The 21,378-nt window shown below is 36.7% G+C and overlaps 1 protein-coding gene across 2 annotated transcripts in view; it reads left to right on the top strand.

The window, feature by feature from the left end:
* Positions 1-21,378, top strand: part of LOC117101509 — a 33,042-nt gene that overhangs the window by 2,511 nt on the left and 9,153 nt on the right. Inside the window, exons 1-5 of one of the 2 annotated variants that reach the window (XM_033241516.1) lie at positions 8,704-9,035; positions 14,784-14,940; positions 15,905-16,041; positions 16,620-16,755; positions 19,605-19,700. In XM_033241516.1, coding sequence (XP_033097407.1) covers positions 8,793-9,035; positions 14,784-14,940; positions 15,905-16,041; positions 16,620-16,755; positions 19,605-19,700 — 769 coding nt within the window. In that variant the 5' untranslated portion in view covers positions 8,704-8,792. Of the gene's footprint in view, positions 1-8,703; positions 9,036-14,783; positions 14,941-15,904; positions 16,042-16,619; positions 16,756-19,604; positions 19,701-21,378 lie in introns of those variants that run through there. The other variant, XM_033241590.1, reaches the window with a different exon arrangement.

Genomic DNA, 21,378 nt, shown 5'->3' with positions numbered 1-21,378 from the left:
GATGTGTATAAGAGACAGATATATATATCTTGCGGAACACAAATTTATTAAACTATAAAAAAAATCAAACGGATATTTCGATAGCTCCTGCTATCTTTATCAACGTTAAAGTGAGAAAACTTTGGACATCTTACACATACATAAAGAATAATAAATGGCATTAACCAATCGGAATCAAATTATAAAGATACAATTATTTGATTGGACCACAAAATATAAGTTAATGTGACAAGTTAATGGTTGAAATTATTACAATTAAACCATGTTAAGATGTCTGCAAAATTATTATGTAAGCGATAGTTTATTGGCGGTGCCATTGAATCAGCTATTGCTAAGACATTAATAGAGAGTAATTTAACAAAAGTAAACAGTAACAGGAAATAAAATATAGTAAGATTTATATAGGGTCCTATATAATTAAAACAATTGTGGAATAGAAATTAAATTGTAGAAATATAAAGGTATATGTATGAGTTTAAATAATATAACGCATGATATCATGATGACTATTAAATACAGTTTAGAAATCAATTAATATAATAAATGTACATAAGTAGAAATAATATGTAGCATATATTGTTAGATACTGTATTCATAGTGAATTATTGCGTATGAAGGCATAATCATATGTATAGCCTAAGTCCAATATTTAGTCCCTTAATATGAGTTTTTAACCGGATTATCCATTTCATTGCTGCGTTACGTCGTTCTTGTGTCAGTGGATTTAAAATTGCAACCTATTATTATAGCCCTAAAGTGATGGTGTGATTAGGTGAATTAAAATGTGCGCTTACTGGGAGAGTTGAGTTCGTGTCTTATAGATGATTTGTGGTTCTTCATTCTAGATCTTAAAGTGAGACCAGTTTCGGCAACAACAACAGTTTTGGTTTCAGTTAAAAACACTGAGGCTGAAATTGAGAACAAATTAAGAACAAATTGAGGCTGAGGTAAAATGCCAAATAAGATTTTTATTTTTTGAAACTAGAAAAACCAAAAAATATCTGTATCTTTTGTGTAGGTGCGACTATGCAAAACAGTAGGCATACACTATACGGGAGCCAGTCAATTCGAGCGGATGCACTCGCCCCCCCCCCCCTATTCGTCCCCCCAAAAGAAATCAATTGCAAGTTAAAAATCACCTAAAATCACCTTATTTTGCGAGATAGCACCCCTCAACTGATCATCGAACCCCCCTACTTCACCTTTGCGTCCCCAATCAGCACCCCCATTTCAAGACTTCTAGATACGCCACTGGAGCCAGGGGAAAAGCCCCGGTGGGTTCCGGGGGAGAAGCCTATAGCCTTTTAATAAAAGTCTTATTTAATTGATTTATAAGGTTAAAAATTTACAATTAAACATACCTACGTTCATAAATACAATGTTTAGTCATTGTTATTCTTTCCACATCCTAAGTTTAAAAAAAAAAGTGGGGTTTGAACTATATAGACGAATTTTTGAATAGTGGAGAAACTTGGTATGATGTCTATTGCTGTGCTTTTGATAGTCTTGTCACATTTTTCAAACGGCGGGGTGGGGCACAACAGTTTCACAATAGTTAAAGTGAGTAGCACATAACATTAATATGCATTGACATTTTTAAAATTTAGTGGCAAGACGAGGGGGAAACGTGCCTCCCCGTGCCCCCTACACGTCACTGGATCCGCCCCTGTGTCACACTATTACACCAATGATTTGTGCACCTTTTGATACCATATACGTAAAAATAATTTAAATTTCTATGGTGAATAAAAATTACATTTACAGTTACTCCCATTTACAAATATAGGCCTAAATCGTAAATCTACACTGTTACAACACTATAATAATTCAACTAATTGGAGACAAAAACCTTGAATTCTATGCGAAATTCTATAGTTTTAAAATATAGGGCCTAAGTGTTTTCTAGCGGCCATCTTTTAGTCAGATTTGCCAAGACTGTAATTCAAACATGAAATAATTATCAAAAAGTACCAAAAAACATTTCAGAACTTAGTGCACAGAGCATTTTTTGCATTTAAAACAAACATACAAAAATAGGGCGACCATAAATTCGCTCTTGTTGTAGTTCGCACCAATGCATCCACTCGAACTGGCATCCGCTCGAACTGACATCCGCTCGAATTGACTGGCAACCCTTATTTGATGATTGGCTTCTTGTATTTTTGGGAAGAGTGTGTCCATTGCAAATTGATTGATCAATTAAGATAGCACAGGCCTATTTAGACATTTAATAATCATCATTTTCATATCCCTCTAAATAAAGACCGCTCCAATTAAAGACCACCTCCAATCATAGTCCACTTTTTTGTGGTGCCAAATTAACAATATTTATTTTATCTTTATTATTTTAATGTGAGACCAAAGTTGCTAAAAATTCAAAATTCTGCAGTTAGACTTACTTTTTTACATTCAAACGTCTGCTTTTTCTTATCAAATCACTTTCTGGCGTCTGCCCTTTGTACATGTCCAATTACATTTCACTACGTACCCATGTGCGCCTAACAAGATCTTCCAATCCAACTTGCTTGACCGGTCTACCATAAACGTATTTGTGACAATTCATTTCCTTCAATTGCTGCCCAACTTTCATTTGAAATGGTCTACCTAATTCTCTCAGATATTGTGATTCGCTTAGGCAGTTCAAAGCCCATCTAAATACCAACCTTTTTCAATAGTTCCTCTCACCTCGCCAGATCGTTTTTGTTTATTTTTTTCTTTGTTTTCTTATTTTTTTACTGCTTTATTGCATTAATTAAAGTTAGCTCACATGGGTTTGGTTCTATGCAACTAAGAAAGGCGCTATACAAGTAACACGTAACAATTAAAAAACATGGATACCCCGGTTTGAAAGTGGTCTTTAATTGGAGATTGAAGGGAAAAGGTATTCAACAATAATTTTACTTGCACGTCATTCCTGTGAGGTGCTAAAAGAAGAAGCAATACTTTCCAATGCCTAATAATTAGACCGGGAGCCCAGAAAATTTAATCATGTGAAAAGAGACAAAAGGTTTGATGGTCTGGTCATGATAGTATAGGGCCAAGATAAAATATTCAGTATTGCTGCCGGGGCACATCCTGTACAAGCGGGCTGGGGGAAATGAAATAGGGGGTTAAATAATGCATTTAATCATGTGGAGAGAGACATGGATAAAAATAATTGGATATTACTCCCAGGTAGATACTTGCTATAGTGTCACAGGTGACAGCAACTTTTACCTGTACGTGACCTTAAACAGTGACATTAAAGGCCACGCCCAAATACATTTAATCATGTGAAGAGGAACACTGCTTTGAAAAAGCATTTTTACCACCTGAGAGTGGCATATCCGAGCGTTTAGAGGGGCCTATTAAAATTTGCTCCAAAGGCCACCGACCCTTAGGACCCCTACCCATTGGGCCCAGTAGGGTCCTCGCTCTATAGCACCCTGATCCAAAAGGGCTTGTTGATACTTAGACCTAGCAGCATAATGTGTCACTGACATCGACTGTAGGACACATATTATATTAATCCTGTGTGCCAGGGCCCCTATATTTAAAACCATTTTTTTTTTAAATGGAGATATTTAAGTCTGAATGTGTGCCTTTTCTGGGTATCTAGAGGTGCCATATAATCATAATTCGCTTTGCGACTACCAGTATAGAAGACTATAGGTCCTTGATTAGACCTTTGTAACGCCCGTGAGGGGAGGGGTGTCTAAGGGAGGGGGAGCATAGCTCCCGTCGGGAGGAAGTCAATAATTTCGTCGAGGAACACCGCTTTGAAAAATCATTTTTACCATTTGAGACTGCCATTTCGGAGCGTCTAGAAGCTGTCTCTTATACACATCTAGATGTGTATAAGAGACAGTTCTACTCTAGTTCAACGGTTAATGTTTAGATCCATACGATCAAAGGTATATTTAGGGCACCCATGGAGTGTCTACACAGATAGCCGATGCAAGGATATCTTTAAATTAGACCCTACTATAATAATTATGCCTACTGGGATAATAATATGATAGCTTATAATTTTTTGAACATGAAAAAAAAAAACATTATTCGCTACCATACACAATACCGTACTAATACTGGTTCTTTGCTTCAATGTTAACGTAATTTTTTTTTGGACTGGGAAAAATTGTTCGAAAGCGACGGAAACTGAATTGTTTTGAAATGTCTGTCCTTAAAAGTTGGTGATTTAATTTACCCGTTTCTATTTTTAAATTTATGTTTGGTGATTCCTTTGTCATTCAAAAAGCTATAGAGAATGTTCATGACGCAACGACAGTCGTTTAGCTGACTGGCTTGCTCCTCTGGTCGAGTCTGTTCTCGAGCTACACTTTACACATCAGAAACTGCATTCTATTCTAAATAGAAGGCAAATATCGGAATAATTCCAGTCTTTATTATTATCAATATATGAATCTGTAATACGCTTGTCCCAAATTTCGGCCTATGTTTTTGTTTGTTACATTGTATTTTCGATAGTTTACGTTTAATGTCTAATAAGTTTTCTTTTACGAACTGCGGTGATTTAATCATTTATATTTACAAAATAAGTTTTAATTGTATACTGCGTCCCACAAATATATAGTTTTTGGTATTATATAGACGTCAACTTTAAATAATATTGATAAGTTTTACTTATTGCTTAACGCGTTTACACACTCATTATTACGTGTTTCATGGGCGAATCCAGCGGCGGGGAGGGGCCCATGCCCCCCTCCTCCGTCAGTCACGCCGAAGAATTGAAAAAAAAAACTAGAAGAGTTACAGGAATGAAAACAAGAGGTGGAAAAGAAAGGTGTATCTATGAGTTCAGCTACGGATCCAGCAGTGGGCGAAAAGAGAGCCCGATTATTTTACCACTCACTAATTTTCAATTTTATATTGATTGAGTACGGACACAACGCTATATCCCCGACGCCGATTTTTTTCCAAGGATTTCATAAACCAGGATGTAAAAAAGGTTCAGTGGCGTAACGCCTATGCGCTCTCGTGCGGTGGTCCGCAAGGCCACCGACCCTTGACCCATGAGGGTCCAGTGTCTTCGCTCTATAGCACCCTGATCCAGAAGGGCTTTGTTAACACATAACAGTATAATGCGTCTCTGACATCGACTGTAGGACATATATCATATTAATCGATTTTTCAAAAGTTTTTAAAAATTGAGATAAAATATTCAAATTTTAAGTCTGAATGAGTGCCATTACCGGGCATTTGGTGTCATAATCAAAATTTGTTTGCGACTCCCCAGTATAGAATAGACTGTAGGTCGTTGATTAGAGCTTTGCGACGCCCGTGAGGGGAGGGGTGTCTAAGGAAGGACGAGCACAGCTCCCGTCGGGAGAAAGTCAATAATTCTGTCGAGGAACACTGCTTTGAAAAAGCATTTTTACCACCTGAGAGTGGCATATCCGAGCGTTTAGAGGGGCCTATTAAAATTTGCTCCAAAGGCCACCGACCCTTAGGACCCCTACCCATTGGGCCCAGTAGGGTCCTCGCTCTATAGCACCCTGATCCAAAAGGGCTTGTTGATACTTAGACCTAGCAGCATAATGTGTCACTGACATCGACTGTAGGACACATATCATATTAATCCTGTGTGCCAGGGCCCCTATATTTAAAACCATTTTTTTTTAAATGGAGATATTTAAGTCTGAATGTGTGCCTTTTCTGGGCATCTAGAGGTGCCATATAATCATAATTCGCTTTGCGACTACCAGTATAGAAGACTATAGGTCCTTGATTAGACCTTTGTAACGCCCGTGAGGGGAGGGGTGTCTAAGGGAGGGGGAGCATAGCTCCCGTCGGGAGGAAGTCAATAATTTCGTCGAGGAACACCGCTTTGAAAAATCATTTTTACCATTTGAGACTGCCATTTCGGAGCGTCTAGAAGGGCCTATTCTTAAAATTTGCTCACCTCACCCCCAACCATGGTGGGGTGAGGTCAGTGTGGAATACGTATTGGGCCCCCGTCAGAAAATTTCGGGATCCGCTCCTGTGTTTATTTGTGACTAGAGGTTTTCATATTATTATAGCTTTTACTTCTGAAATTCTCCTTTTCCATTTTTATTATTCTTTTCCTATAATTATTTGTTCACTAAGTTGCGGTGTGTTACTTCGAAAAAAAAAAAAAACATTTACAAAAAAAAAAGGGTACCATGGAAGAACGGTTGCGGTGCGTGCCCTGCCCTGAGGTCAGGGTTTCGACACCTCGCTGTGCATTACTTATTCTTTTTGGCAGAAAAATAAATGAGGTTACTCTAGAATGGATATTGAGGCCAGGCGCATAATTAAGGAATACTGCCCCAGGGAGTGAGAATGCGTTGAATTAAAAGTAAGTGTTTAATCCTATAAGGGTAATAATATGAAGCATATGGATGCAGATATATTACGGTCCCAGCAAACACAAGTGTCAATTTGAGTTTTTAATTTCTTTTCTCAAAACTTATTTGTTTGTATTTCTCATTTGATATGGACATTGTCTGAAATAAAAGGAATTGATTGATTGATTGGTGATTGATTGATTGATTGATTGATGCGTTACATCTACCTTAAGGAAGGACATCCGGAAAACATCTCACTAAATTAAAGCATTAATATTGGCTATAAATTCTAATGAAACATAGATCGAAATAAATCAGTTTTTACTCACAGAAAGTCTTACTTACATGATTATTAGTCCAGTAGGTGCAAAGAAAATGTTTTTGCTTTGAACATTTTCACTATTCAGTGGTGGTGGGGGCTGTGAGTCGCGAGTTTTCATAAACCTCCTCCCTCTCCCCCTCCTCCCTGCTCACACCCTAGATACGCCACTGGGCATATTAATTAAAATATTGATAATTTTAATTTTCGTATAGTAACTTTTATATTAAATGTCAGTTTCACCACAGAGAATAGAAGAGCAATGCTCTTTGCTTTCATGATCAATTATACATCATCGAGATTCGAGGTTAATTTGGCCAGGCAGTACTCTATCCGTTATCTTTACAATGGGCTTTGTTTTTGTTAGACTTTTTTAATTACATTTTGATGGCCACAAAAGGTCAAGAAAAATACAGAATACGATGGCGTGCATTTTAGTACTTGGAGGTATGTATACTATAGTTTATAATACAGAACATCGTCGGAAACGGCGTTACTTCCGCACTATATCAAACGAATATAAACAGTTACTATCTTAAGTAATGCATCAAGTAAACGTAAACTTCTATTAGGAAGTGGTATTCATTCGGATTTATCTATAATGTCTTCATCATGGTTGTTACAATACAATAATGGAACTGCTACTCGATGTTATAAGTATTGAGGCCAAATTGCAATTAATTGGACTTATTTTGGAAAGTTAGATTTTCACATTATTTTTCCCACACAGTTAAGGCAGAAATTACAGAGGACGCTATTTTAATTCAGTTCGGTGAACTGATACGGTACCTACGTACATGAATATGCATACAATACCTCCCTCTCGCGAAACATAGCATAATATGCCTATCTGACTTTTTGTATTGGTAGTAATACTTACGCGAGAATTCAGTTGTTTTTAGCTGGGCACTAACTTCGTCGTAAGACCGTCGGCCGACGAATCCAACTCCGCACCCTGTGAGCGTTAGACGACGTGACGTCGTCTGCTGACTGTCGATGGCAGTCTGAACGGATCGTAATTAAAAATGATCCGTTGCGCACGCGTCGTGGCGTACGGTAGCGTTTTCCATAAAATCACGTCTGCTGATCAAGGCAGGTACCAGATTAATTCGCCTCGGTGTTTTTAAAAGCGGCACGAAAGAAGTCCACATTCGGTTTGGCGTAGTATTATATTAATCATTTACAATAAATATAGCTTTCATGCATTGCGTTATTATAAGTGATCGATTGATTGGTGTATTTGTTGCTGAGTGATTGAATGTTGATGGTAGTACAGACACATTGCTGTAAACTGATATTTTGCTAGGATTGGGTGTGTCATGAACATTTTCCTTCATGTGTTTGGCTTTACGCTTTTATATTCTAGTCTCTAACCTAAGTAAGATCTAGTGATCGTCTTCAATGTGAGGCTCGTTGTCTGACAATACTGTTGGGGATGCATTTATTATATGGGTAAACTCAGTGTAGCCTACATTCTATTTTTTTATCTTGTTTTCTTTATGTCTCTAGTATTGTATGTCGTAAGTTTCAACTAATCATCATTTTGGACGTACCTTTGTCATGTAAAATGTGCCACTGTTTTGAAAGTGTAATATCTAAATTATTATTATTATTGTTATTATTATTATTATTATTATTATTATTATTATTATTATTATTATTATTATTATTATTATTATTTCGTAACCAGCATTATTCCAATATTCGAATAATATAATATTCCAGTAATATTCTCTCAAAGAATGGCTAATAATAATAATAATAATAATAATAATAATAATAATTAATAATAATGACAATAACAATAATAATAATAATAATAATAATAATAACAACAACAACAATAACAATAATAATAATAATAATAATAATAATAATAATAATAATAATATGAAATAATAATAATAATTAATAATGATGATGATGATGATAATGAAATACAGTAGCTGTAGTTGGGGTTCAGCAATAAAAAGCGACCATACGAATAAAATATATAGCGCCCTCTAAGTTAATTATCTGCAGCTCCTTGGCTTTATATTTTATTATGACCTTGAAGAGATTTTTAGTGAACAAAACACCGGAACTAGGCAGGACTCGTAATATCTATTAGTTCGGTAGTCTTGAGGGTAACTCTGTTCAAGTTCTATGAAAATCATCCGGCTGTCATGGGTGTGTGCTGTTCAAGACGTCGTAATGTTCGGAGTAAATTCTACTCCAAATCCAAATTAGCCGGCTTGAATGAGCTTCAGGCGCTGGCAAAACGGAGAGGAGTTGAAGTACCAAAGTGCGATATTCCTGCAAATCTCCGGGAAGAGTTATTTATTCTCGCTCAATACGAGTTTCCTTTTAAAAACTTGGTGTTTGGTGGCGGTGGAAACAGATTATTCGCTTACACTGGTGCGCTGCAGGTAAGCTTACTGTTAGTAATTCACGGAAATTTTCCCCTTAGAGGACGATGAACAATGTGTCGTCTGCAGATCTGTCGGTGGCGTACCCAGATTTTTTTTATAAGTGATATATGCTTTTTGAGAATTTTAAGCTAGTAAAATAATAACACTAGTGTTAAATACATTATACCCCTGGTACAAACAAGTAAATCATTCGATTTGCTGAAAATTGAACAAAAAAAACCTGTTATAAATAATTATGATTTACAAGTTTATATACTTAGATTAATTGTTATTTGTTTACAATTTGTCTCATTTATTTAGGCAAACATATATGCGTGTACCTGATAAAGGGCGATGCCCGAAAACGTTCGTGTACTCAATAAACTACTTTTGGCAATACTATAGGCCTATAACTATATATATACTGTGATAACCGTTATAGAATATCTGACCGTTCTATGTACAGTAATTAGATCAATCCCTATTTGGACGCCAGACACCTTTAAAAACGAGTAGTGGTGGCGTAACGGTTGAGCTCTTCGGAATCTGAGGGAAAACCTGTTATTAATTATAATTTACAAGTTAAGAACCAGTTTTCCCCTTTCCAAATCAGCCGATCCTTTCAAGGAAGGAAAAATATAAAACCAAAATACTTTCTTAAAGCATGGAAGTGCAACATATTGAATAATATCCTTATATCTCCGAATGTTTTCTCCGTATCCCAGTGGCTTTTTCCCCGAACCCAGCCCTCGGTAGGGCCTCCACTGACAAGTCAATCTCCACTGACATATCAACTACTGTATGTCGGATCTGCCTCACAGATACAGTCGAACCCTTCCTTTGGTACACTCCTGATAAGGAGAAGGGACACCCCTATAATGAGGAAAGAATACATAAGGTGACACTTTTTCGGTCCCGAAGGTGTCCACTGGCACTTGAATGGGGTTTCACTAATCGTCATTGTGAAGACGTGCGGACTAGTAATTTAAGTAGGCCCGTGTTGTATATTGAAATGCATCGTGGTAATGATGTCTTCTGTTTAATTACTTGTCCTTGGTGTTATTGTAAAATCTGTCTCCTTTGCAACTTTCAGGGTGAATTGCGAGTATTTCGAGTGCGCCTCTGGCATCTATTATGTACTGTAAATGTTTTTTTTTTTTTGGGGGGGGGGGGTGAGTCTAGTTTGTGTTTTTTTTTATGAATGAGCAAATCATTTATGTTTTTAATTTAATATTTGATTTGTTTTTCTATTTTCAATTTAAAATAGAAGGTGTAATCAGGTGGTGTATTAACCCTCTTCTTGGTTGTAGATTAGAGCATACCTCCATGATTAGAGAATTATACATGGCAATATAGTGACGTTGTGTATGAGCGGTGGCGGTGCCTGAAAGAAATTAAAACGACGAATTTCACTGCCGGCAGTCAAGTGGAAATATCAATTCAAAACAAACACCTTATTGTAGTAAATCTCTATTCAAGTCTGTTTTATTTGACCAGTCAATCTTGCAAATTTTACGACGATACATTGTGAGTCATACTTGATTTGAATGGAATCGCCATTGCTTGCAAATGTCAAAGACTGTTCCGGACCGTCACCTCATTCCGCCGACTACGAGATAAGACTGTAATACTTGTTGATATTATTACATAGATTGTGAAATACATATTATATTACAGGCCATATTGGAAATGGAATTTGATTTATTAATATATCTAGGTTCAAGATAATGTTTTTTTTTAATTTTAAATAATCTTTTATTTAATAAGTAGGCCTACTACCTGAACAGGGTCACAATAATGATGACGTGTCCGTATTCGTTGTCGTTTTCGTAAGCTTGCGAAAACTCCCTAATAATAAGTTTTGTTCTACCTTGCAAAAGTGTGTAAAATATGAGCATTTTTAGGCCGCAAAAAAATAAGAGCACTGAGAATGGGAAAAGTTTAACTGGTTCTCAAAAAAAAAAAAAAAACAGAAGAAAATGTAACGAACAGTTCATTTTTTTCTTTTCACTTGTTGAATTGATTTATAATTGTTGTTTGCCAAGCGAAAGTTTGTATTATTCTTTCCGGGTTTTTGCCCCAATTCATTGACATCACATCTTGGCATAACCTCAAATCAGAACCAAGAAATGTTGGAAATGTTTAGTATGGAGCTCACCATTATTACTGTTTTATGTTTGCCAAGTTTCCGATTCAATAATAATCGGATGTGAATTAAACACACTACGACAGGGTTAGAACAAGGTTAGAAAAAAGTTAGACGAAAATCTGCTGTAGGAATAAGTTTGCAGCGAAAACCATTAGTGCTGAACCTTAACCCACATTCGTTCATATTCGTCGGACTTACAGTTAAATATATCATCATCCAGGACAACAATATCATTAGATATAAACATACCAATCCCACCGCCACCTTTATGCTTTCTATTCTTATATACCCATCTGTAACCACATACAGATATATTATCACTGGGTGTAACGTGTAAAGTTACCAGTTTTTGTACATAATCAATAAGATGCTGCTAGGGTGATTGGAGATTAATTAATTCTTGTGATTGTATATCCTAGATTTTATTGAGTCGACTGAGCAACGTCTATCTTTAGTAGATTTGCGGTTACAGCTTAATAAAACTTAAATTGCTTATGATGTCATTGTAAGTTAATGTTGTCGCTTACAGGAAGACCTTTGCTCATATATGTATCATAGGCATATGTTGATAATATATAGGCCTATAGGGCTATTTATTATCATAAATCAGTATCATGGAGAGAAATATAAAAAAAAAATAAGCAATTTGTTGTTGAATTCCCGTAGGAAATGCCTGTTTGAGTATCAATCCTAGCGGTAAAGTCTAATCCCAGGCACAATGCACCGACGATCGCCAGCTGACTCGATTCCAGGTAAAATGCCACTCGACGACGCGCGTTTTTACTCACTATCTGCCACCGACAGCAGACGACACCATGCCGTCAAGCACTCACACTAGACGCACATATACAATACATGAAATATTTGTCGTTCATTTCACGTCAGTATAACGCAGTAGTTTTGTAAACAGATAGAAGGTCAAGCAGCTTGTTTGCAATCAGCGACCTAGTTTTAGCAATAATAAGCACTGATATGCGTCTATACTACGCTCGTGCTTAGTATGCACGTAGGCCTACACATGTACTTGTATGAATAACGTTACGCTTGGTGATAATTAATCTTCTATACCCTAGACCTACTCAAATTGAGAATAAACATTGAAACATAAATCGCTCAGTTAAAGAACAAGTTGTCAACTTTTGTACAGACCGGGAAAAAAATCAGTTTCCTTCCAATTATCATTAGGCCCTCCTATTGACAAACAACTTAACAACAAAACCTTAAATTATCTGACAGTTGAATAACAGTAATTTAAATGATATATGAATGGTGATATTTAAACTTTTTTGCCGAGTAATTTATCTCGTTTTAATTTTCAGTCGAAAGCTATTACAAAAGTATTTAGTCAAACCAGGGAGTTGTTATATAACAACTCCCTGGTCAAACAAACGGAGACAAATCTAACATAATCTTGCACAATAACGTAATATGAGGCTCGTATACCATTGCACAACAATAAGTTATTCAATATGCTTGGATTTCCAGGTTTCTTGAGCGCAATACTTAAAATACTCTGGCAACAACTTCCGCAAGTCTGCATTTTGTATTGGTATTCATGTATGCCCATACCTATACGCATAGGAGTAATCCATTCCTTTGCTTCCTGCTAATCTTTTTAAATAATTTTATATAATTTTTTTTTTTGGTTGATGTGTGTAATTAAAGAAATGTTGGTAATTAATATTGTATCATGAATCAATTGCAGTTTGATTGCTTGTTTCTTAAATCTTTTCCTCCCAAATGAAGATGTGTATGAAATAAATACAATTCATTCTTCAACTAAATACAATATGCGGAAGTAATCCATTAGCATTGCCCAAGCTCGTAATGGAATCGACAGACGAGTTGATGATCCATAACGTTTATAAATGTTTGTGGTATCTTCAACCTCTGATCCATAGGGTATCAAACTTCTTGTGGTACCTTCAGCCTCCTTAGTTTGACTACCGGGGACCCCGTTTCATGCCGCGACCGATAAGAAAAATATTGACATTAGGCCTATTATATAAGGGCTTACACATTGATTCCAAGATTATAGGGAAATGTTCATGTTTTCCCCAATGTTTATTGTATGATGAAGGATTGTGTATTAATTCTCATGATTTATGGCAAGTAGGGAGAAGATCCACTTTGCTAATGTATTGTAATGTAATAGAATAGGAGACCACAGAATCGTATATCTTCCTTGTGGCGCCGTTTGGGAATAAACCAACGTAAACGAATACGAATATTAACTTAGTCGTATACTGTGGGTAGTCGCCCCAAAAAATCAAGGTAAAGTAGTTAAAATCACCTAAAATCATATTATTTTGCGAATTAACGACCCTCAACTAATCATCGAAACTTCCCTCCTCCCCACCTACTTCACCATTGCGCCCTCCCTCAACACCGCCATTTCAAGACTTCTAGATACACCACTGGTCGTCTAAAATAGTATAGGCCTATTCCTGGTAAACAAAAATCAGCAATTACATTTGTCATAGAATTAACGTGAAATTGTATTTACTTTATTTATTTATTTTATTATACTGGGAAGTATGTAAATTATGAAGACATCCCGATATCATAATGTCATCATGTTTATTGGTGGTAGATGCAAGATTTTTTTCCGGGGTCTTGAGTGCTAATTGAGAACCTGGTTCAAACATAGGATGGGGTATTTTTGGGTGCCCTATATTTTAATTTATTATTTAAGCAATTATGCACTTGGTTAGAGATTGTCTCGCTGCCCATGGCCAAGAGTACCTTTCCTCACGACTGTATTTTTCACTGGTTTTCTAGGAAGATGTGTTGTACATAGAAATGGTAGAATAATTACTATCATGGACCCTTAATAATGGCATGGGCCCCATAATAATGGGCCATGATACTGGGCCACTCCAGATTGACAGGAAAAAAAATAAACAAAAGAATGTTGGGCTTTCGGCGCAACGTTTCCTGCGCTTCGCGCTCGTAACTGGGGGCCCACACCAACCCTTGTTCCTGCTACAGTTTCCCCTTTTATCAGCTCTGACATTCATGTTGTGCACGGCGTCTAGAGCATATAAATAAATCGATATAGTCATTTACTATAAAATAGGCCTTTACTATTAAAACTTTATAGAGTACTACTACAGGATTGACATCTGAGAACCGACGTGTGGTGCTTTGAGTTCAATTGTCTGTGTCGTATTCAAAGGACCTAGTCCTACAGCCCTATGTTTCTTATTTCCTTCATCAGCCATTCAATTGCTGCACTATCCCCCATAGAAATATAGTTGCATAATCCCCATCAATAAGGAATGTTTTAATTTACTATAGTTTTAACGAAAAAGAAAATGTACAGTAATATATAAATGTACCTTGCTATGTGAAAGGCCTATATCATATGCTATATATATTTTTATATTATATTATACACCTCATACATACAGAGAAGCAATGCAGATGGACACAAGCGAAATGCACAGTGAGGGATTGAAAGAAACCAAACCGTTCCCGCTGAGCCAAACCAATTCCACATTTATAAAGGCTTATTATATAGGCCTAGGCCTAGGCCTATATCCTGTCTCTTATACACATCTAGATGTGTATAAGAGACAGTATATATATATATATTTGCAATTTTTCTTATTTAGGTATTGCATGAAGTTGGAATATTGGAACAATGTACGAGGTACGCTGGCACAAGTCTAGGCGCCCTTACAGCCTGTTTTGCCGCCCTGGGCATACCACCAAGACATATTATTGTGGAGGTTGAAAAGGTTCGAAAGGACGTACAAAATATGCTTCTAGGTATGTGGATTTTTTTTCTTCCGATTATATTACAGATTCCTGGCTGTATTGGAGCCGCTAAGCAGAGAGACCTTTGCCACTTAAAGGATTGACTCATATTATAATATTAGAAAGGCATGCGTGGCTATAATATACGGTAATAATTACACCAGTCTTAACCAATTCATAATTCTGATTGGCGGTGACTGTTCTAACCTAATCCATATATACATTAACTTCCAATCAGAATCAGCAATTGTTTTAAGACTGGTGTAACGATAGCAGGGGTTGTCAAGTTTTAAGAATTAATTTCTAGGAAAGCTACAGTGGAATCTACAGGAATTCGCAGTTGAAAGTGGGGGAGGGGAGTAGGGGGGACTTTCACAGATTTAGTGTAGGCTTACCACCTCAGCCCCACCTTGGTCGGGGCTGAAGTAAACACAAATTATAATTATGGCACCTCTAGATGGTCGGAAATGACACTCTCAATAGCCTATTATTATAAAAAAAAAAAAAAAAGGCTCGGCTCTTGGGAGTTCTGTTGCTATACCAATTAAGCTATAACACCATCCAAAGAGAAAAATAGAGCTTTATTTTATTCATTTCGCATAATATGCAACAACTTCACATGGTTCGGGAGAACCCCCTTTTCTGGCAAACTCCCCTCTTTTTTGGCGAAACCCCCTCTTTAAGAATGGATGGGTCTTATATAGACCAACTAATGTACTGCAGACCCACCCAGACATTTTTAAACATATCTGCTTTTATAGCATTATTTAGACCCATACAGCACAAAAATCCTCTTGCTTTGGGGGTTTCGCCGACCCCCACCGGGGCTTCGACTGTGGACCACCACGCCCAGAAACCCCCTCCCCCCACCTTGGAAGAACCTGGCTACGGGCCTGCACGCACATGATTTTTCAACTTCGTGTGAAGAAAATACCTTTTTGGGAATGAACCAAATATGTTGTGTTGTGTCCATTAGATGCCCGGTTTGGATTGCTGAGTCTGCTGCCGAATCTGAAGAAGTCGTTCGGTTGGCATCCTGCGAGAGCTTACCGCGAGTGGCTGGAAGTAAACTTGGCAGATTACGCGGGCGACAGGGACATCACATTCCGAGAGGTAAAACCAAGTTTGAAATTATTGATAATGTTTATCCACTGTGTCTGTTTAGAAAAGTCCCTTGGGAGCATCATACCGATTACCGTTATGATTTATCATTATAATACCCACAAGTATTACCATCATCATTTATCATCATCATCATTACCACCCTCGTCATATCATCATTGTCGCTGTCAACGAACTGTCGTCGATTGTCGTTTTCATTGTCAATACAAGTATCATTATCATCATTATAATTAATAATATTATTATCATCACCAAAGCCATTATCATAATCAACAACGTTGTCGACGTTATGGTCATTGTAATTATCATTGTCGTCATTATCATCATCATAATCCTAGTAATCACGATCATGCATACCCTTTGCTGAATAACCTTTGAAAATGTCATAAGCAAAAAAAGAAATACTTTCAAGTAGTTAAAAATTACCTCATATCACCATTATTTTGCGACGTAACACCTCACACTTAACCATCAAGCACCCCACTCCACTTTCGCCCCATCCACCCCTCCCTCATGACAAGACCCCTAGATATACGCCACTGATATATGATGTACTTATTTTGTCCTAGTTTTATGAACGGACGGGGAAAGAATTATGTACCGTAGCTACCAACCTAAACCAAATGTCGGCCGAATATTGCCACGTAAAGACAACACCTGAAATGCCAGTTATATTAGCCTTGAGAATGTCAATGTCACTTCCAGGTAGGTTTAACTATTAAATACCTTTATAATCATTGAGTTGGTATAATTAGGCCTATTATTTTTAGTTCCTATGCATGTAATTAAATAGGAACTATTGTATTCACTTTTTTCGCGTGTGTGTGTATATAACAAATGCTGTAAACACCACAGTTGATATACAAGCCAAGGAGTACCAAAAGCGGCCAAACTTTCTTACATATTTTACCAGTGCTTTCGATCCTGCGTTTGGATAAATTACTGTTTGGAAAGACGCCAACAATATTTTATCCGTTTCATATTGACGGTAGATTTTGTAATGTGTGGTAAAGTATGTTTACCTGGGAACAGAAAGTATAAATTGTTGACCTTATTCGAGATCACCATTGGGGGAAGATAATACGGGATGGATTTGGGTTTCTGTCTGCAATAGAGAGGTAACTTTTAAAAAGAGTTATGGTTGTTATGTTGCTTCTTTGAAAAGTGGTGTCAAGCTAGAGGGAACTGTGCAAAGATACTGTAGCATTATAAAGGAAACAAAGTCAAGCACCCACTTCGTGCGGGACAATATCAGGGTGGACCCACTTGTAAATTCAAACAATGTGAACCTATTTTACGCAAAAATATTTTTAAAAAATCTGGACCCATTTTCTTAAATTTTACACATTTTAAGCAAAAATATGAGAAATCTGGACCCATTTTTCTAAAAGTGAACCCATTTTATAATATAATAATTATAATTTGGACCCATTATTAAAAATGTGGACCCATTAGAAAAATGGTGTGGGACTGTCCCAACTGTCTCAATAGCTGGCTACGGCATTGACCATAACTACTGGGTACCCGAAGTCATATACAGTACTGTAATTTGAGCATTTATAAACTATTAAATCATATATCAGGATAAAGGTCTACTGTTAAGTGTCTATTTTGTGTAGTTGACTTTTCAAGTCTGAAACGATAAGCCATATATTGTGCTGTTTTAAGATGGGAATTTTGTTTGTGTTAGGCCTACTATAGTTTATTAGCCTTATTGTCTCCTCCTTGAAGCTTTCTACATATTTTCAGTGGTAGCTTCAGAAATTTGCCGAGTAGGGGTCCGACATGTCCTACAATGGGCCGACTAGAGCCTCGATAATAATAATAATAATAATAATTATTATTATTATTATTATTATTATTATTATTATTATTATTATTATTATTAGGGATTGGCAATCAAAGCAAGTTTTTTTTATAAGAAAATTAATGTTTGTGGTCCGACCTCGTCGTGGCGTCGGACGACGGGAAGGGGGGTCCGGCGTCGGACGACGGGAAGGGGGGTCCAGCCTCGTCCGACGGAGATTCACTACCCCACCCGCTTTCCGCACCCCCCACTCCACCCCACACCCGTGGCGCCACCACTGCTATATTTTGTTACTGTGATCCTCAGAGGACAAGATCTTTTCATTCCTGAGCAGTCACTCGGGATACAAAATAATAAAACAAACAAACAAACATACATCTTACAATTGTCTTACCATGAATTTGTGTATAATTTTGATGGCCTTACATATAACCGGTAGTAGACGATTGTTTGACTTTTGTTCCGTAGGTGAAGAGACAATTGATGCTGCCTCAAACTTGATTCATTTTGACACGTCTGTTTACCAGACACAAATAATTATTACCAGCATATAATAGCATAGGTTACCGTACTGCTACCATAAGACCTAACATGTACAATGAAAATGCCATTAGGACAGAATTTTGACACCAGCTTCTAGAGATTGTAGCATTGTATGTAATGTGCCAGTCAAGTATTAATACATCCATTTAAGGCGCGGATCCAATAAGGGCATGGGGACCGTCCCTCCCCCCCCTCCTTTTTGCCATTGATAAAATTCTAGATCCGCCCCCTGCATTTCACTGTAAATGTTGTATGCATGATCAAGCACCTATAAATGTACATTAAGTCCTTGGTATGATAGCTTGAAATTTTTACCAGAGATTTACTAAGCGTAACTAGCCTATACAACTTTCCCTGGCGCCTTTCATCTTATATTTATGCCCGGTTAGCTAAGTACAAAATACAAAAGTAGTCCGTGTTTTTAATTCAGTTATTTTCTCCGAAAGCCATCAAAGATAATTATCCACAATAACAGTGTAAACAAAAATCAAACAAGATGATATCGCGTAATATCACGGTAGTCCGCAAAGCCCTCGACCCATAGGGCCCCAGCCCCTAATGACCCCATGACGGACCCCATGACGGGCCGATAGAAATGGCTCAACTACTGGCCACCGAAACAATATGAGTAAGCTTATCAGAAGCCGTTTTCCGGTAGCTAAATGACCGTCAAAGCCATGCTTCGGAGGAAGAAACGTTTGATGCTGTACAAATGAATTTCTAAATCTAAGTCACAGAAAGATTGTTCAAAGACGTAGGCCTTTCGACTGCCGCTAAGATACTTCTTGACTTTACCCTTAATACTTGTTTACAATATAGGCCTAATGTTTTAATTTAAGCTAGGCTCAATGACTTCAACGCACATACTAGATTGCAAGTAGTATTATGAAAGTACAGTAACTGTACTTAATTTTAACGCTTTATATGCCAAATAGTTATATTACGTAAAAATACCTCCATGCTATGACTTTTTCATACACTGACTATGAATTTCGCACTGAAAGCAAAGATCGGATTTGATATTTTTTGTTATTATTTCTACATCGACGCCTTCGTTAATTCTCCCCGTTGCTGCTTATATCCATGTATAACCACAGATGTGGTAAAAATAAATCTGTTTAGTATTCATCACTTATGGCCGCCCTTGAACTCCATGTGTGACGGACATGATGATCTTATAATATAAGTTTTTTTTTTTTTCAAGTTTTGCTTGGAGCTGTGAGGTACAAGCTTCGTGATACGGAAGATGTGTTCGTTGATGGCGGACTGCTGTGTAATTACCCAATCCATGTCTATGATGGTAGGTGCTTTATTATGGATTAATTGATTGATCGATCGATTGATTCATTGGTTTTTCGTCGATTAATTGATTTATTGTTTATTTGGTTGATTGATTGATTGACTTGTTTCATTAATAATCATTAATACTACGAAAATATTTATAGCGTATTACCAAGTCAAAAAAGAAAGAATAAAATACCTCCATGGTGTGACCTAGAAACATTTATTGTTTCACATTATAAATTAACATTGATAGTTTTTTATTTCCTTGAGAAACGGGGATTTCCCGAAGCATAGCTTGTACAGAATTTGAGGAGAATCCTTGTTGCAATAAATCACATATACGCCCTTTGGACAGGAAAGTCGATATAAAAATGATTTAAACAGGCTTATAAAATCATTGTATGTTTCTCATAGAAATAAACTTCCACAAAGTATTTTATTCGGCAAAGAATAAATAATTTTATATAAATATAAATACTAAGGTAATTTTAAAAATTTTCTTTAAATGATATGGAATTCCCTCAAAATAATATACTATACAATTATTTGTATATATCACGCACTACGAATAGGCGCGGATCCAGACCTTCGCACCGTTTGCAAATTTTTAGACCGGTCAACAAAAACAATTTTAACAATGTAATGATCGATTATTATTTATCGTTGTCTGGAATTTAACAATGCAACGCTGACCCCCCGTAAAGTAGTAATAAATCTCAACCTGGTGATATTTAGACCTAAATATTAAAAATGCGGGTGTATGCTTCAGCACGATACTTTTTCACACGCACAATAACGGAGTATACCTTCATGTTTAGTCTTCCTTTGAATATTTGCAGATGGTTTTCTATGCCACATTTGTTATGATCATAATCCAGTAATCCAGAGGATTTTTTCTTTACAAAAACGCTTTATTATTGTACTGTGCTGTTTTGCTTATTGGAACAGTAAATCTGTTAAAAGTAAATACGTCCAAATTGATATACATCGATATGCCTAACAGTGTTTAAAGATAAAACTACTTTCCACAATAGCCTAAATGTAGTCTCTAAATGGTTGCTGCTGTATTATTATTATCATTTTTTTATATATGATAAATATAAATATTTACTAAATATGCTCATAGTGGGATTTAAATCAGATACGTCGGCCATAGTACCGTAAATGCTCGAATAAGCGCCGCAGCGCTTATACAATTTTTGGAGGCTTCAGTGCCGCGCTTATTCGAGAGAATGTTGGTGTGGCGCTTTCCATGCCCGTTTCCCATGTCACAATTTCACGTATTCCCGTAGTTCAGTAGGCCTGTCAGAAACAGACGTTTATAAAGAAATGCGTGTGTCTTTATTGTGTTATTTATTCATTTTAACACTGTATACATATTTAAAACCCTGTTTCATTACACACATAATAATATTATGTACGGTACTCGCTTATTCGAAAGCGGCGCTTAATGAAAAAAAAAATCACTTTTCGCTTATTCGAGCATTTACGGTATTAGTGAAGTCCCTAGTGTCATTTCGCGAGATATTTAGGGTATGCTGAATCCAAAAATGCAAGGGTCCATTTTTTTCAATAACGTCTTGGCCGCCATATTGGAATTTCAAAATGGCTGCCATTTTAACAATAAAAATGACTATAACTCTACTATTAAAGCAGATATTGACATAATTTCAAGTGCTAACCCTATGTTTTAA

Source organism: Anneissia japonica, unplaced genomic scaffold, assembly GCF_011630105.1.
Source record: "Anneissia japonica isolate Jap-2015-1 unplaced genomic scaffold, ASM1163010v1 scaffold483_len1788099_cov177, whole genome shotgun sequence".
Classification (NCBI taxonomy): Eukaryota; Metazoa; Echinodermata; class Crinoidea; order Comatulida; family Comatulidae; genus Anneissia; species Anneissia japonica.
This window is presented reverse-complemented; position numbering and strand designations above follow the sequence as displayed.